This window comes from Chenopodium album, chromosome 12, assembly GCF_948465745.1.
Source record: "Chenopodium album chromosome 12, dcCheAlbu1.1, whole genome shotgun sequence".
In the NCBI taxonomy this organism is placed as follows: Eukaryota; Viridiplantae; Streptophyta; class Magnoliopsida; order Caryophyllales; family Amaranthaceae; genus Chenopodium; species Chenopodium album.
The window spans coordinates 42,640,846-42,659,967 of NC_137845.1; the positions used below are offsets into that span (position 1 = coordinate 42,640,846).

The 19,122-nt window shown below is 36.9% G+C and overlaps 1 protein-coding gene across 4 annotated transcripts; it reads right to left on the reverse strand.

The window, feature by feature from the left end:
• Window positions 1-1,068: 1,068 nt before the first annotated feature.
• On the reverse strand, window positions 1,069-8,590 carry LOC145572419 (carotene epsilon-monooxygenase, chloroplastic-like). 4 transcript variants are annotated; one of them, XM_081631394.1, is made up of 10 exons: window positions 8,088-8,590; window positions 7,005-7,301; window positions 6,720-6,917; window positions 4,271-4,372; window positions 4,021-4,161; window positions 3,823-3,930; window positions 3,060-3,142; window positions 2,737-2,899; window positions 1,884-1,943; window positions 1,069-1,267 (listed from the first exon to the last, which is right to left on the reverse strand). In XM_081631394.1, the coding sequence occupies exons 1-9, from the start codon at window positions 8,562-8,564 to the stop codon at window positions 1,890-1,892; spliced, it is 1,623 nt and encodes a 540-aa protein (XP_081487520.1). In that variant the 5' UTR covers window positions 8,565-8,590; the 3' UTR covers window positions 1,069-1,267; window positions 1,884-1,889. The 4 variants fall into 4 exon arrangements, with proteins under 4 accessions (XP_081487520.1, XP_081487519.1, XP_081487522.1 ...); XM_081631393.1 differs by having other exon boundaries at window positions 1,069-1,335; XM_081631396.1 differs by having other exon boundaries at window positions 1,069-1,384.
• Between the last annotated feature and the right edge of the window lie 10,532 nt (window positions 8,591-19,122).

The following is a 19,122-nucleotide window of genomic DNA, read 5'->3' on the forward strand; positions in this document are numbered from 1 at the left end:
TGTGCAATTGAGCATTTAAAACGTGCATGATCCACAATTTATTCTACACAGCATGCATATACTGATTGAGACACATTGGGTGAGGAGACCAATTTGAACGTTTGAAGTACACACAGACACACTATACCAACTAATTAAATCCAGTAAATATATATTCATCTCTAGAGTAAGTTTTACGTCATTAGCTCAGAATATTTGAGATTGATCTTGATTCGTAGAGAGATTTCGAAAAATAAATGCATCAACTCCATAAATATATGATGTATATAAGAAAATGTGGTCAATTTAGATAGATTATTGAAGAGGGTGTCGAGGATTATAAATTCTCTAATACTTCCTATACCTTCGTTTGTGATCTCTAATGTTTGAAATAAATGAGCACTTGTATTTTATGATAAAAATGTAGCTTCACCCTAAGAATATTGGAGAGAGAAATAATTAAATTGCTTGCAATCAATTTTAGTTCAACATGACAAATTTGGAAAAAGTAATATCCAAAAAGAAATTGTTGGATAATTATAAGTACGGATTATTACATGCAAGCTATAAGGTGGTGTAGCCAACCAATGAGAGCATTTGTAGTTTAGAATACTTTAAATTTCTAAGGTAGCAAGTCAAACGACAATACCTTATACAAGCAGTCGAGTTGACTTCAATGGGTGGAAAAGAAAGGGCTTTATCATATAAGTTGGAATTTCATTGTGAAAACTACTTGAAACAACCCATTGAAAGGGCATTTTCATGCAAGTGTAGGAAACAAACAGCGTGAAAAGTCACTCCCTTGATCTTTCTACTAGGATGAATCTGCCACCTTCGCAAAATTGTGTTTCAAATCTTTGTCCTTGGTGAGTTCAAGCTACGTTCATTGTCTCACGCCTAGTCCTTTAGTCCTTTTATGCTTAGTCATTAATATTTGAGATCAATAAATATGTACGAACTATGAAGATAATGCAAGTAGGATTTTATAATGTACCCTTTATGTCCTAAATTTATATTGTATAAACTATAAAGTATGTACAAAGTATGTCACATTTCTTTTATGTTCCATGACTTGGGAAGACTCAGATATAAATATATAATTATGGCTGAACTATTATGAATGTAAAATATGTATACAAGAATCTTATATTATGTAGTTATTTTCTATTTTTTACACATCTAATCCGTTCGATGGGATGTAATCTCTTATTGTCCTCTAATTCAACTGTTGGTAGTTGAGGTTACTCCGCTTTGCTGCAGCAATTGAGATTTAAAAGCTCCAAACGGTCTGACAACGCAATAGAACACTTCAGTTGTAAGATGGAAGAACAAATGCATTCCACGGCATGAAACAAGCTGTTCATTTGATGAAGAACATCCAAGAAAATGACAAGCTTGACGTGTACTGATCTTCAGCAGAATTGCAGAAAGCAGGAAATAATAAACAAAATAAATGAAATGGAAAGAGAGCTGGGGAGGGGAGGGGGAGGCCAGATAGCACCATGGAAAAAACTATAGTTTTAAAATGCGAGGTGCAAAAAATTGCATGCAGCTCATAATACATGACATACAAGTAGTTGAGATTGTTACATAGAAATGAAACTGAACTACTCATGCATGCACAAATGTAAACATCAGTTTAAATATTATGGAGCTTGATACTCCACAATCAATACTCTAGTGGATCAATTGGCAAGGATTTTTGAACTTTTGTGAGCATTCATGAATCCAATCAAGGGATAAGTGGAATCGTGAAAGATCTAGTGAAATATAATTACAAGTAAATAAGAGCAAGGAATAACTAAATCAGGAGACCAGCACTTTTTCCCTTAGGCATAAGCATATTGATTATTATCAATCTGACATCTATCCACTAGCTCCATTATATAACAGTATGTTATTACCTATAATCATGTAGCAAGTTCAGGTTCTTTTGCACGTTCAGTCACTCTCATGTACAAGCCCTGCAACAGAATTAAATTACTTGTATTAGTCCTAACACAAATGCTATAAATGTCGGGAAAAACCACATAGTTGTAATGAGGGTTTTACACCAAAACTTCACATAAAAATTACTTGTATTTTTAAGATCTTATGAGCTCTTATATAGATCTAATGCGTCAGATATGTCAAAAGACTATAAACTACTGGTTTAACACTCTTTTCCCAACACCAGCAAAACAAAAGACCCCTTATGTTGAGTAAGTGAATACCATCCCACAATTAGATACAAGAATAACATCTTTTGGTAGGCAGTCACAGATAAGGAAGAAGCCGAAGAGCATGATGCTTTATAGGTTACACTGTTAACAGACCATGATACTTCAGCAAGATTTGACCAATCTATGGAATAGTAAGAAACAAATTGATTTAAATAACTGAATAAGATAACACCGACTTACAAGGTTTTTAAATGTGGCTGTAACCAGAATTTTATGGACATACAAGCGTGTAGAGTGCCGAATTTAGTGTCTTTCACTTAGCAATATTGATATATATCAAGCAAATGTTAACTAAGTTTTCCCCAGCAAGGATAAAACATCATCATGCAACTTGTGCTTGGCCACAAGAAAAATATTCTCTGAAAGATATAGTAAGGTCATGCATGAATTAGGTTTTTAGGACAGCAGATGTCTCAGTCACAAAATTCCTGTCTTTTGAATACTAAATTAATAATTATAAATAAAAAAAATAAAAAAAAGTAATTTTGCAAAATGATTCCAGCATGCATATGTATCTATGGAAGAAGAGAATTACATTTGTTGTATGGATAGTTGCTCCAGTGGTCATAGTAATGTCCTGATCTGGGATCAGCTCAAAATCCATGTTCTGAAGAAGGATTGCAAGAGCTACAATTGCTTCCAACAAAGCAAACTGATCACCTACACATTTACGAGGCCCTCCACTAAATGGTATAAATCTGAAAAGAAAGATCAGAAAATGTAATTGCCAAATGTCATCAGTTATGACCAGTGGATTTTGATGTGGAATATACTATATTCTTCTAGCTATTTTTTCTGAAATTTAAAAAGCTATAAGCATTAGAATCATTTTAATGAGAAGGCTAACAAGATGTGTACCTGAAATCAGTGTTTGTTTCATTAGGAACTGGACCCTCCAAATCAAACCTTTCTGGAACAAACTCTTCAGCCCTTTCCCACACCTTTTTAGACAGAACACATGAAACAAATCCAATAAGTAAAAATACTGGATTGCTAAGGAATAGCTACCTTTTTTTTTTTTGAAACCAAAGTAAAAGCTACCTTAATACAGTAATAGCACAAAGTAATACAAAATCACAATTCACATTTTTACCACACATTGTTCAGAAGCAAAGCTGATAGAGTGATAGACATGACCAACTGACCACAAGGAAACAGAAGTTCACGTACAAAGGAAGTACTTAACTTCTATACAAATAAAAATTGTTTACACAGCAGCTAAATTGTTAAATAAATAATAACAAAAGTGCTTCAAATTGATTCAATATACATGGGGTTTGAGAGTGTAAATATGAGTACAATAAGGAGGTTAAGGCTGAATGCATTCTTTCATGATTGAAGTTATAACTTCTCATGCTGAATGTAACTAACTAAAACTCAGAGCTGGAAAGGCTTGATATTTTAATTTCTTAACATCAACTGAAACGGTGTAGCTACTAAAACAGTTAAAGATAGTCCATTACATTAAGTGTGCATTTCCCAGATAAACAAGAAATATAAAATTTAGCTTAACTATGAAAAATTAAATAAAATAATCAAGTGAAAAATTAAATTTGTTGTACTGTGTACATAGAGTAACTGGTGGGTAAGCATTGTCCACAAAAAGAATAATAATCTATACCTGGGATGAATGATGGATATTGTATACTGATATCATTATATCTTGACCTGGATTGACCTTGTAGTTTCCAGGAAGGGTATCATCAACTTGAGCTCTTCTGATCAAAACCTTAACCAACAGTGATGCAGAGAATTCTTTAAGTAGCCTATTTACATATTAGGAATGAGTCTATATTGCATGACCAGATTGAGGACCTACTGGAGGATGTGGATACAGACGCATTGACTCTAATATGCAACGTGTCAAAAACTTGAGTTCTTTGGTATCTTCGTAGGAAGGAAGCCTTCCTTGGAGAACATTGTCGACTTCTTGTTTTGCTTTTGACAAAGATGAAGGATCCTGAAAAAGATTAACAGAATAATTTCTTGATTGACCCCTCAACCAAGTTTGGTCTATAAAAACATTTCATCCCAGATTTGTCTTAAGATAAACAGATGCAAGTTAATACCTTACTTAAAAGATACGCTGTCCAAGTTAACACTGAACCAGTGGTTTCATGCCCAGCAACTAGCATTGACAAGAGGTCATCTCGCAGTTGTATGCTTGATACCTGCAGTCATGTATCATACATGAAACTTGAGAAAGATTGGAGTCCGAAGATAATGTATTAATAAACTGAGGTGGACTTCCAGATGAGCTCGAAAGAATATAGACGAATAAAGCGCTGTCCTTAGTCCATGCATCCAAGAAACTTTAAAAAGCTTTCTTTATACAAGAAGATATCTTCATTTAAAATTGTCATACTCACATTCTGCCTTCAACAGGAACATATTAAATCTATTAACCTTAAGCAGAGCACGGTCATGACAATGAAACTATCTACTGAGAGGACTCCAAACAAAATAATCAATATACCCATGCAGCCATGCCTATAAATATAATGCTCATAGATAAGTAATTTACGAGAAGGGTGGGAAACGAAAAAGTAGTTCACACCATTAGTTGGCGGCTTTTCTAGGGTATATGTATCAAGGAGTTGAAGAAAGAGCAGCAATTAGCAGTGAATAACTTTATAGTATGTTTGGCTCCTAGAGTAATCACATAGTTATGAAAAGAAGAAACCACAAGAAAATGGCATATCGCCTCTAACATTGCACTTATGCCTACAAAATTTCAAGCAACAAAGGTTTCTTGCCTGAAATTAAGAAGATAAATCTGAAGTGTAAAATACTTGAATTGAAGGATTTATGTCTTCGTCATGTGCAATTACTAGATATATAAATGGATCAAATTATGGAGATAATTAAGTTCGTTCTTTTGGATCGTTGTTATGTCATAACTAGAGGTACTAACGATCTTTGGGCTAGTAAAATAGGCCAAAGTCCAATTGGACGGATCCTATAAGGTCACGCAAAGGGCCTAGATCGAGCACGAGAGGACGAGGCCCATGATGGGCCTCATCCCCTATAGTGGCCGGCCATGTAGAGGGTTTAGAGAGGTTTCGGGCTTCCTAACCTAGTCTAATTATAATATGATTATAAATAGACTAGGTGCCTAGGTAATTAGACAGAACAGTTTTACTGTTAAGTTGAAACCCTAATTAGCAAACACAAAACCAGCTTCTCTCGAACTCCTCTCTCTCTCACGGCACTCTCTCTCCTCCTCGGCGAGCAGTGTGGTGGTTCGTGGTGGTCGGTTTAGTCCATTAAAGGTGGTGATTGCGGTTTTCCTCTTTCACTCGACCAATCTAGTATTGGTGGACGGCTCGTCTGAATCCCGTGGACTAAGTAGAGGAGCAACGCTTGGGGCTCTATTCTCTCACTGATTTGCTAGTCGAATTGTTTCGTAGAGATCACGCTTCAAAAGTATGATTATGTATCTTGTGTGTTATGCATGCGATCTTGGGATTAGGTGTTTTATGAATATGATTCATGTTTTCCGCATTATAGTACCTATAAAATCCTACATGAATAACAAGTCATAATTTGGAAAACCATAATCTGATGCACAAAAAAAACTTCAAGCTTCTACAGAGCACTACAGATGTGCCAAAAGTGGCATGAGCGTGCTGCAGGAAATAACTAGACATTGAGGAGTGTGATGCCTTGTTATATGTCTGAATTTAGAGTGTATTTTGGCCTTTATTTTTGTGAGACTCAACCTCTTTGGACCCTTATTTTTCTATTTCGTGCAATTTGTGTTTGTTGTCCTTTGCAGGGTGTTTCATTGTTTTAAGTACAATTGAAGTGTTTGGAATTTTGGATTCACCTCAATCTCTTCTCTAATCAATTTTGAAAGGAAACGTACAAAAAGCATGTGTGCAAATGCGGTAGAAGGAGCAGCAAGCTACTGATTTGAAGATTTTACTTCAGCATGTTTCATAGCTAAGTCATCGCGCCCAAACATACCTCCTGTTTAGGAATAAAAGCTTCTGCATGCCTTCCATGCCCCACTTTTGCACGTCAGTGCTACCTTTGTAGCAGCTTATGTTTTTCTTGTTTTTGCCAACAGAGTTACCAAGAGACTATATATATACCCCTCTATTCTCTTTGTAAAACTGTTGGTATCTTAAATTATTTCTCCTAAAATATCCCCTAAAGTCCTATTTCCCCCATGTCTAATTGCAATCTTGTGATCAGATAGAGTAGTGTAGTCTTTAAATTAGGCTTTCTCATCATTAGAATTCCCATTATTTCCCCAAAAAATTGCTTTGAATTAGTAATTAGTATTAAAAATCCTTTTCACACCATATTTGACTTAGTTTATGTACACAACAGTGTTTGGTGGTTAAGTCAATGTCTTTCATGGGTTCGGCCCTTTCTTGCCCTTACTACTAGTCTACTAGTTAGTGAGACCAAGTTAGGTTATTATTTAATAAGTTGGAAATACTCTATCAAGGAAATAGGATTTTAGAAGCTAGGTAATGTAAGTATGAAAGTAACTTAATATCAACAAACCTCCTCCCTGCTAGCCAGCAAGAAACGTAATATACTTGGATCGGCTTCATTGACATATTCTTCATTATCTATCTTTTCACCTTCAGCTTCAACAATTTTCTTACACTTTGCAATAAGCTCTTCAACAGTGTCTCTGATGATTTCAACTGCTTTTTCAGCTTTTATTTGTCTGGGAACAACTTTACACAAGGCTTTAACCTGTTAGAAAACATCATTAATTTATGGTGGCATACTGTATCAAGGACAGAGGCAAAAGAAAAACAAGTTGCGCAAATAAGAACTTGCCTTCCAATACGGTAGAATATCAGTGGAACGATTCTCTGCCTCTTTTAGTGCAGTGTAAACAGCATCAATGACTGGACTATCAGTAGTCAACGACTCAAAATTGTAGTTGAATAATGATAGGCCAATGACATCAAGTGTAAGTTGTGAAAATACGGCCTCCATGTTCACAGAAGTACCACTGGCTGCACTGGCTTTTAGCTTTTCCACCATCCTTTCAGCACATTTGCAAAAAACACGCTCAACTATTACTGATAGATACCTCTTGTGAAGTGACGGAACAACAGCCCTGCGCCTTGCCTATCAAAAAAATTAGACTTCCATCCTCACGGGTTTGAAATTTTTCTTAAACCACAATTGCCATAATTATATGACTATATATTAGTTGCTACCTCAATATCACTCACTCAACAGCCTCAAAGGTAAGCCGAATTTTAATGAGATCAAACAACATTAAATAGCATTAGCCGTGTATGTTAATTTCCACACCTAACTGTAGAAGCTAAGTTGAGTATGCTTTCACAAAGGACAGATTAATAATACAGGTTAAGCAAAAGAAATCGGTTCCTTAAGCCATCCTTGGAAAAAAAAATAACAAAGGAAGCTCATGGTTTATAAGCTTTTGGACTCTTTAATTTACCTAAGTACCCATGTCAAATCCACAATAACCCGAAATCGGTTTGGACACCACTTCAAAATAGACCATCAAATCCTACAATATTTGATTATATACACAACATTGTAATAATAATGTCCAAAATAATGATCTCAATTCCCATTTACAGACTATTACTACCAGTAAATGTTTAACAAAAACGACTATATATATCATATGTAACATCAACAACTCTTAAAATGTCGGATTTAAGTCATTTTACCAATACTTTCCATTCTAGGATTATAACAAAATTGTCACTTGATACACGGACAATAGTTATCGTAACCACGAACTTTCTCGACTTACATTCTAACTACATTTACGACTCACAACTTAATTACTCAATACTATAACCAAATCAATTAACAATATAAGCTGAACAACTTAAAAATCATCTCACTTAATTATTTAAAATCAGAAAAAGTTACCGTCCAAAGCGAGCCTTCGGCAATGGCGAAACCGGAGCCAAAAAGGAACTCAGAAACCTCAGCAACAAGACCTTTAGCATATTTGGTCCCATAATTCCTCAAAACATGCTTAGCAATAGCAGGATCACTGACAACCACGAAATTCCGGGGGCCGGCAGCTAAACGGTAAATGGGTCCATAAGTATTCATCCATTTAAACAAAGGAAGAAAGAGGGCACCACCAAGAAGCTCAGAAACATCCTCGAGCTTAGCACTGGCAATGGGTATGCCGGAATTGTCTTGAGTGAAGGTTAGTGTTCGGGATAAGGAAGTGAGCCAATCTGGGCTAACCCATGACTTGAATTTGGGTTCGGGTTTGGTGGGTTTTGGGTTAGGTGGTGGTTGTGGTGGTTGGGAGAGGGAGAATTTGATGGGGTGGAAGCGAGGTGAGGTGGGTTTGGGGAGGAGAGAAAAAGGGGTGAAAGAGAGAGAGGACATTGCTTGATTTTTTGTGATGGTTTGGATTGGTTTGGCGGGGTTACATTACTTACATAGTACGAGTAATATTATCATTATCTTTATCAATTCGAACATCTAAACATTTATATGGGGTTAATCTACCACCAACATTTAGATTTGAGCATGCACATTGCACAACAATAGTTGGACATCAATCTCTCCTATCTATATCCCCTCTAGGCTCGGGGACACATTCAATTTTATAAACGGGTTGGGCTTGTCGAATTATGACTACTCAATACATAATAAGACATGTTTCGGGGGTTTTTGGAATCCCTCGGGACACTAGTCACATACTGCTGGCAACGAGACTTAACACCTGCAAAACAACGAATATTCCGTTACCGGAATATTCGCCTCCGACGATTTAGTTAGTAAACGGAAACGGAAAAGCTAGAGAGAGAAATTAGAGAGAAGCTGGAGCTGTTTTGATGCTCTATTAAATGTTATGTCCTAATCCACCCCTCCCATCATAAATGATTGGGGTATTTATAGGGATAGGAGTTTGTGCCCTAAATTTCAATGTCCTGATTAGCTGCGCAATCAGGTACTGACACGTGTCAAATGGGAGCGTCGTTTTGCGGCTTCCTACAGGAATCTCGGGATTTGGGCTCTGATGTAAGAAAGGCCCTTTTTCTCTCATTTCAGGTGCTCTTCATGAGTTTATTACACGTGTCATCTACCCATTGGGACACGTGTCATCCTTTGATTGGGCCACGTGTCACAATGGGATTGGACCACGTGTAAGGGGTATTTTTACCCTAAACATTTGCCCCTCAGAGGGGGTGGCTCGTACACTACTAGCCGCCTCCTCTGATCCTCACCCTTCCTATCTCGTCCGCATAGGAAGATCTAAGGCATATGGTAGAACAGGCAGTCCGTTCGCCTAGGTTAATGGACGACTGTCCTTGGGCCTAAAGCCTATACCGTTCGCCTATTATTCCTCAATTGGACGGTTGAGTCTGGGAATTAGGCGGACGAAATCTGACTCGTCATCTTCTCAGAGGGGAGATCGGACACCCGGCTTTTTAGGATGGTCATTTGCGCTTTGCGGCCGTGGCCTTTTATTTGGTCATGCCGTTTAGACTTCCGTCTCTTTTTCTGTCTGATTTAACGGAGGCTCTTTTTTTACCTTTTTGAATTCTAGGTTAAAATTTTCAAATACTAACCGTTTGAACTTGAAGGCGGGAAAGATGAATTTATCATTCTGCCTCCATAAATTTTGCTTATAAATAGAGAGGGTTTGACCTCATTTTGGCACTTTGGTGTAGGAGTTTATAGGTACTACACAGCGGAAAATCATGAATCATATTCAATCAAGTACCTAATCCCAAGATCACATGCATAACACACGAGACACATAATCATACCTTTGAAGCGTGAATTCCACGTAGCTATTTGACAGGCAAATCAGGGAGAGAATAGAGCCCTAAGTGTTTCTCCTCTACTTAGTCAACGAGGTTCGAGCGAGCCGTCCACCAATACTAGATTGGTCGAGTGAAAGAGGAAAACCGTGATCACCACCTTTAATGGACTAACCGACCACCACGAACCACCACCACCACGAACCACCACCACCACGAACCACCACACTGGCGCCGAGGGAGGAGGAGAGAGCCGTGAGATAGAGGAGAGTTTGAGAGGCTTGGTCTCGTGTTTGCTAATTCGGGTTTGATCAAAGTGATCACTGAATTACTGTTACATGCATACCCTAGGCACCTAGTCTATTTATAATCACATTATAATTAGACTAGGGTTAGGAAGCCCAAAACCCTCCAACCCATTCCATGTGGCCGGCCATACTAGGGGATGAGGCCCATCATGGGCCTCATCCTCTCGTGCCCGATCTAGACCCTTTGTGTGACCTTATAGGATCCGTCCAATTGGGCTTTGAGCTATTTTACTAGCCCAAAGATCGTTAGTACCTTTAGCTATGATAAAATGACGACCCAAATGTCCGAACTTAATTATCTCCATAATTTGATCCATATATATATGTAGTAATTGGACACGACAAAGACATAAATCCTTCACTCTCCCACTTGTCTGAGACAAGTGTGCAATATTCAAATTCCTTAAGTCAATATGTGTCGATTTGATAATATGATTGCATCACATGTCGAGATCATATTAATCTACAAATCGTTTCTTGAAATCTGAGTTAGAATTACAAAACCAAATGATTACTAAGTAATGCATTTAAACGCGGCCACGTATTTTCTGAATTCTCCCTCTTCAAGCGGCCATGACACATTTCCTAATGTAATAGGTAGACTCAATCCAATCTTGTGGAAACAAGGCTCCCACTCAACTTTTGAAATAACCGGGAAACGCCCTTTATAATCTCCAGTTACGGGTGGACGTTTGAGTGTACCACAGCCATAACATCCATTGAATGAAGTCAATGTTCCACTCATGTCAAAGGAATCCACTAATATATCCGGAAGCTCTATACTTGAACTTCAAAGTAGGTCATTAGTTCGATCATGCATCATTCATGCATATCTAAGTGACTGACCGAGCATCACTATGCCCCTATAACCCATGAAACTGCGCTATCCAATCAATCTTACATGCTAGTCCGATTATTGAAATCATTTATGTCCACTTTAATGATTTCAAACTAGGAACTCAAATAATATATAAATTTTGTTCACCTGTGGGGTTTCATTCACCAGGTCATTAACCTAATGAGCCCATCAATTCATAATTATTTTGGACATTTTATTTAATTTCCAAAACCATAATTAAATAAAAGAAATAATAATATCTGTTTAAACATAATTCTGCAAATTAATGCATTCCTTATGTAATATGTTTTCTCAAAACATACACAACTTAAATAACATAACTTGCTTCAATTCAAGTCTTTAATATGACTCTCATATCTTAGTCTTTGGAAGGGGTTTAGTGATTTCTCACTCATAATAAAACATTGCAGATCCTGACATTCCGCTTGTCATTGATCTCATAAATGAGGTGATATCTCATATCTATTTATTTGGATTTGTGACGTAACCCTGACTCCTTTGTTTTGGCAAAGGTGACCTCTTAGTCATATGACAATTTGATCCAAACTTCCTCCTTAACTACTCTTACTGTAGCTAAAACACATATTCTGACATTGAGCATGCAACAGTGCTCTGCTTTGAACTCTTCAAGCTTACTGTCCTTCTCCATACAGACACAAATATGCATTTAGATCAACATCTAAAGTCATCTTGCCTGTTTGAAAACTTGCATCCGTATAACCTTTTGACAACTTGTTTACTTTTAACACCATAAACTAGAAACATTCCTTTAGTCCTTCTTAAGTACTCAAAGATTTGCTCTTCGCAACTTTCAGTATGCTTATTCTGAATTTACTTGGAACCTGCTACACATGCACAAGTCATATGTAACATCTTGCTTTGTACATATCATGGCACATATAATGGACCCTTTTGCAAAAGCATAAGGTACACTATCCATACAACTCAACTTTACTAGCTTTTGAAGGCACTGAGTTTTACTGAGCGTACTACCATGAAACATGGGAAGATATCCTCTCTTAGAGTCTTGCTACAGAAACTTGTCAAGATCCTTATCAACATAAGTTTCTCGATGTTGTCCAATCATTCTTCAAGATTCACTTTGTGGATCTTGATTCCCAATATGTACTCAACATCTCCTAAGTCTTTCATATAGAAACAACTCTCTAACCACTGCTTGACTTATTCAAGTATTGATATGTCACTTCATATGAACTGTATGTCATCTACATACAAGACTAAGAAGACCAATTGCTCCCACTAAACTTCTTGTCTCTACAATATTCCTTTCTCGTTCTTTAAGGAAATCAAATTGTTTGATTGCCTAATCGAAACGAATGTTCCAACTCCCTGATGCTTTTTTCAATCCATTAAATGAATTTCTGAAGTTTGCAAAACTTTCTATGATTTTTGGATTTCAAAATTCTTAGGTTGTATCATATACATATCCTCCATAAAGAACATTTCAAGAAGGTGATTTTGATATCCAATGCTAAACATCGTAATCGAAATCAACAATCACTAGAAGAATCCGAATAGGCTTACACTCTAATAGGTTTGACCCTATTTGTAAGACTATCATGGACTAACACATCTTTACAGATATGGAGTCCATTCTGGATTCTTGAGTTGGCACTTATCCAAAGCTTACTTGTAGGGCATGGATTCCAACCATTTCAATAGGAAAATTTTAGAATCCACCTTTTCTCAGAATTTCAACAAACTGTTTGTTTTGATCCCAAGTAACCTACGATAAATATGAGCAACAATAGAATTATTCTCTTCAACTCTTTGAAGCCTTTCATTCAAGTGGGACGATAGAAGCCTCGCTAGTGGAATTATCTTGCTTCGACATATGATTTCATATGCCTTCGTCTTTGATGTAGTGTTATCCACATCCATTTGTTGCTCGTCTCGAATCTCATCGAGATCTAACTTTACTCCCACTTGGCTTTGTAGGAAGGGATTTATTTCTATAAAGACATTATCGCGAGCAACAAACACATTGTTTTCTACGCGATTGTAGGAATAATACCTCTTAGTTTCCATGGGAAAACCCATGAAGAACTATTTATGTTGATTTAGGGCGTATTATGTCATCTTTATAAACATTTTACATTGATTTCATAACCCTTAATCCTATTTTGAAAAGATAACTTTTTGGAACATTTCCAGTTCATAACTCTTATGACATCTTTTCTACTGCTTTGGTTAAGTTTCCTGTTTAGTATATACGCAATTGTTGTTGTAATGCATATCCTCAAAAGATATTTGTAAATCATTAAAGCTAATCTAGGATCGAACCATGGCAAGCAAAGTTTGATTCTTGCTTTCAACATACATTTTAAATGTAATGTTTCTGGATTGTGAACTAATTCAACAATTTCCTTTTAGATGATCATTGATTTTGAGTTAAATATTTATCACAACAATCATATTGTAGTGTTAATTATTCATGTCAAACTGATTTTAGTTTTCATTTTTGGAATTTTGAACATTTCAATGATTCCATGCTTTACTTCATTAAGTAATTATCGATATAGTTACTTAAATCGTTAGTAAAAGCAATGAAATAGTTAAATCTCTTTGCTAATTTTTTGAACTTATGGTACACACACATCATATGTATGAGTTCCAAAAGGTCATTTTAGCTCTTTTACCCTTTCAATTAAAAGGCAACTTGGTCATTTCACCTTATCAAGCATGACCTTTAATTCTCAAGTGATTCATAATCAATTTAGAATAAGAGTCCATCCAATTGTTACTTTGGATGTGCATATTGGTTGTGTGACCTAATCTTACTTTGTTGTAAGTAAGTTTACTTTAAATCATCTAATTTTGCTTTTGTGATCTACTTTTATCAATGTCATAAAACAAATTAACTCATATCTAGCAAAATGAAAACAATTTATTACCTTGGTTATGGATCAACACTTGTCCAAGCCAAGTAAAACCAAATCAGTATTCAAACTAACACTGAAAATTGTCTCATCAAAACCGAAATGTTCTAAAATCATCATAAAAATTCAGAAATTAAAACTATGAAACTATCTCTGGCCACTTGAACACTTCTAGTGCACCTTTAAGCTCCATTTCCATGCTAGCCTCACTTGTTTGCAGTTCCTGCGCAACATTGATAATGTTAAGCACTGCAAATTGGTATCACATACCTAAGTGAAAGTTAAAATGTGCATAACATAGGATATTAGGTAACTCTTACCTGTCACTTCATCCTAGTGAAGACATCCTTGGTCAAGTACTGGCTTATTCTCCTTTCAGGTAATTCTCTGCATGATTCTTGAGTAAATCAACTAGCTTGACTGCAGAATCCTCACCATCTTGTGAAAGTTTCTCGAGGTCAAAACCATCATGTAGAGAATGCAGAATTATATCATGAACCTGATGATCTTTGTATGGTCTCCCTAACATACTCATGCTGTTAAATAGTTGAACCATCATATCCACATGAATCTGTACTGACTAGCTTGGCAAGAGTTTTCTTGAAATTATGTCGCCATTGATCTTGTAGGTTTCAAACCTAATATTTCCAGTCTAGGAGTCGTCGTTCTTGGGAACCATATTAATGATTTCCTCGACGTTTCCATCAAATTCACCATCAACATGGGAATTCAGTATGTATTCCATTGCAAACATCACGTAAGCACTTGAATAAGAGATAAGGTTCATAGTCCATGAATCTTCTAGCCCAATCCTCTGGAATAGAAGACAACATTACATATGCAACTCTCTTAGAATCTGAAACATTCCTCAAATGCTTCTCAGGAGTCATGCTTGGACTAAATCCACCCTCGATTGGTAAGTCTAAATGAAATTCGAGATTTTCGTTCCTTAGAACACTTCCAAGTTCGCTTTCCCAATCGTTGAAGTTGAGAAATTAAGCCTCGTTTTCATTGTTGGTGGTAAAGCATTATTGCCATCATTGTTACGGCTACCCATCTATGTCAAAATAAGGCTAAGTTTAATAATTATGTTTAATTAAAATTTAAAGTACCATAAACGAATTAAATTGGTAACTTTAAAGCACTTTATTCGACATTAATTGATCCCAATTGAATTTTAAGTGATTCCAAGACTCTTTATTTGTGTAATAGTTGACCGGACTGAGGCCATACCATCAAGCATTACATTTTCAAGGTGAGTAAACTCTTTATTGAAACTCTTGTAACTCTTGGTTGAATAATTAACCATCACATGCTTAATTATTACCCTTTGCTTTAAGGTTCTAAACGCTTTAGGTAACCTTGTTGAGCGTAACCAATTAAATATGTAGAACGTGATCCACCCCACAATACCTAAAATAACAAGTGACGCTCTGCGAAGGGCCACCCATCACTCATTATTCAAGGATTGTTGGGTATCTAATTGGAAAAGTAATCGCAATATTACTGGGACCTAGATTCATTTATGTTGTGATTATATAGTGAACTCTAGCGCATCATCAATCAACATAAATAAAATCTAACATGCATAATCTACTAATGCAATAAAACATGACATAGTATGGCCCCTTAGTCCTAAGAAAACTAGAAATGAAAAGCTCCCACTTGAATCATCACGGATCTCCATCCACCTTATTCCTTTGGGCCTTCACTTCATGAGCTTTTATGGACTAACACTATTTAAATAACTAATATATTTACTTTAAATAAAAGTTACAAAAAATACTTAACGGTACGCAGACCGTATTTAGATTACAAAAATACATCACGATGCGCAGATTGTATTTTAGAATCTATGGGCCATACTAGTCTATATATAGCAACATAATATCGTATATTATAAAAGTGCCATATAATAAATCACTCAACATTCTTGTTTAAACTACAACATCGAATGTTCATAATTAAGGCAACGCATTTCCTAAAATATCTTATATTTTAAATCATAATTAGATAATATCATATATTATTCATGACCAATCATAAAATATCATATATTTTAATTTAGGCATGAGATAGAATCAAATCTTATTTTAATCTAGAAAGATAAATCATATTTAATCTTCCATGATTATCCTAACAACTTTAGGAGATTCTATCCTAATTATTAGCCAATCAAATAATTTTAAAATCAATTATATCCTAATCTAATTATGGGATAATCATATTATTTAAATCAATTATTATCCTTTTGGAATATGCTCAGAATATCCTAATCAATCTTATCCAAAATTAACCACTTTAATTATGGATAATTACCAATTTAACAACTTTAAATATGGATAATATCAAATATAACAACTTTTGAAAGATTTGATTTTATCCTAAAACAAAAGATTTTTATCCAAAATAAAACTGATATTATCCCAAAATAATTTTGTAATTATCTTGAAATATTTTCCAAAAACTGTTTTTTTTTTTGAAAAACCGTGCCACATACACCGACCACCGTGGTTGGCTAGCCGGAGCTAGCCACGGTGGCTGGCTGCTTTTCCAGTAGCCACTGCCGTAAGACAGCAATGTGCAGCATCACCTGCGGTGCTGTAGGCCACCGTGCGTGGCCAGCCAAGGCTAGCCACGGTGGCTGGCCGCCTTACGACAGCCATTGCCGCAAGCAGCAGCAACAGCAACACTGTAGCCGTGGCAACAGCTGTGCAACGCTTGCACACTGCTGCCCATGGCCACCGGACCTGTTGCCCCCCTTCCCTTCCCTCTGGACTGACCACCAGGTTGGCAGCCGCCGCGGCTGCCGGCCTTAATAATTTTTTTTTTTTTTTTTTTTTGGTTTTTAATTTAATCAAACTAAATTTTATTAAAAATTAAATCAAATCAGTCCAAAAATTAAAATTAAATCAACATTCAATTTTAAAATTAGGGTTCATCATAAAATTAATCCTAATTTAATTCTAACTCTTAAAATTAAATTGATGATCATACACAAAACATTTTTATGCATAAATCAATCCGATTAAAATTATGAAACATAAAACAATTTGAATTAAATCAAAAAGCAAGCACAAAACCATATGTTAGGGCTATGAATTTTTGAAAAAATTCGAAATTAGGGTAGGGGGTTCAAAAATTTCGAACATTTTAGGGCTAAATTCGGTCCTCTTCATGGCTATTTTGAGCATAATTAAATCGAATTTAATCAATTCCAAAAGTTTAATCACATTAAATATAACAATTTAACCATAATTAAATTAATTTCTCCCTCTTAATTGATTATAAAATTAACATGAACTTCAAATTAATCGTATTAACATGATCAAACGCGTTCATGCAAGAGGCTAACTGATACCACTGTAGGAGTTTATAGGTACTACGCAGCGGAAAATCATGAATCATATTCATAAAAGTACCTAATCCCAAGATCACATGCATAACATACGAGACACATAATCATACCTTTGAAGCGTGAATTCCACGTAGTAATTTGACAGGAAAATCAGGGAGAGAATAGATCCCCAAGAATTGCTCCTCTACTTAGTCCACGAGCTTCGAACGAGTCGTCCACCAATACTAGATTGGTCGAGTGAAAGAGGAAACCCGCGATCACGACCTTTAATGGACTAACCGACCACCACGAACCACCACCACCACGAACCACCACACTGGCTCCGAGGGAGGAGGAGAGAGCCATGAGATTGAGGAGAGTTTGAGAGGCTTGGTCTCGTGTTTGCTAATTCGGGTTTGATCAAAGTGATTACTGAACTACTGTTACATGCAAACCCTAGGAACCTAGTCTATTTATAATCACATTATAATTAGACTAGGGTTAGGAAGCCCAAAACCCTCCAACCCATTCCATGTGGCCGGCCATACTAGGGGATGAGGCCCATCATGGGCCTTTTCCTCTCGTGCCCGATCTAGACCCTTTGTGTGACCTTATAGGATCCGTCCAATTGGGCTTTGGGCTATTTTACTAGCCCAAAGACCGTTAGTTACTCTAGCTATGAAAATGACGACCTAAATGTCCGAACTTAATTATCTCCATAATTTGATCCATTTATATATCTAGTAATTGCACATGAAGAAGACATAAATCCTTCATTTGGAACTTTGATAATTTTAGAGAGAAGTTAAAGCTTTTTAGAGAGAGAAAGTGATTTCCTTTAAATCTTCGAGAGCTCCGTCGTTCGCTTTAGTTTTTCGGCCAGAGTTTGAGGTTTTCGACCACTATCTAGAACTTTCTACACGGGCAGAGGTAGGTCGACTGCTTTCATTCTTTTACTCTTATTTTCCTTTCCTCTCTTTTATTTTTTTTATATTTGTTATTAAAACTAGCTCTACACTCAGCTTCGTCCGTTTCTCCTCACGAGGCCGGCCATTCGCCTGGGACTGAGGAGTCTAGAGTGGACGGAGACGAGTTGTCTCCTTCATGGAGTGGGTCCATTTCTAGTGAGTACTAACTCTTATCCACCTCTTCTTCTCTGTCCCTGCAGTCGAAGATGGCCCATACGAGACAAACGTACGATAAGGACGCAAAGAGGAATCCGGACGGTAGTCTGGTCCATCCTAGGGTCCCCTATGACCCGTATAGTGTTAACTCTCAAACTGACACTAACATTAATACCGCCTCTACTGGAGGTACTGAATGCTCGGTGGTCGAAGTGACCGCCTCCTTCGAAGAGCGCTAGGACTCAGGGCGGCTCTCCTCTTAAGGATGCGTCCGGGCAAACCCCGGAGCTAAGGTATCCCTAATATGCCAACTCGGTCATGGATCCGGCCGAGTTGCTATCTCAAGAGAGACCTCCTTTCTCTTCTGGGGCGGACAGGGCTGGATCGTCCGTCCCATTTTCTAAACCACCCTATCTCCAACATAGCAGGTCGGACAGGCCTAGGACTAGGGTTATCATCAATGAACCGTCCGACCTGCCACCTCGCAGCAACCCTACTTCGGGAAATCAGGCGGCCGCTGCAAAGGATAAGGGTAAAGGACCCTTAGTTCCTGAGGAGGCGGCTATCTCTGGGGGCGGCCATGACTCCAGAAGCAGGAGCTCGGTTGAGGCTACCGATTTGGACAGAATTCTGTCCTCTGAATCT

Excerpts from the sequence above, each read along its gene's own strand:
- LOC145572419 (XM_081631394.1), bottom strand. The coding sequence starts at position 8,564 with ATGTCCTCTCTCTCTTTCACCCCTTTTTCTCTCCTCCCCAAACCCACC. Across the intron at positions 3,931-4,020 it reads GTCTGTATCCACATCCTCCA|GTTTTGATCAGAAGAGCTCA; the intron begins GTAGGTCCTCAA and ends CTGTTGGTTAAG. Across the intron at positions 3,143-3,822 it reads ATATCCATCATTCATCCCAG|GTGTGGGAAAGGGCTGAAGA; the intron begins GTATAGATTATT and ends CTGTCTAAAAAG.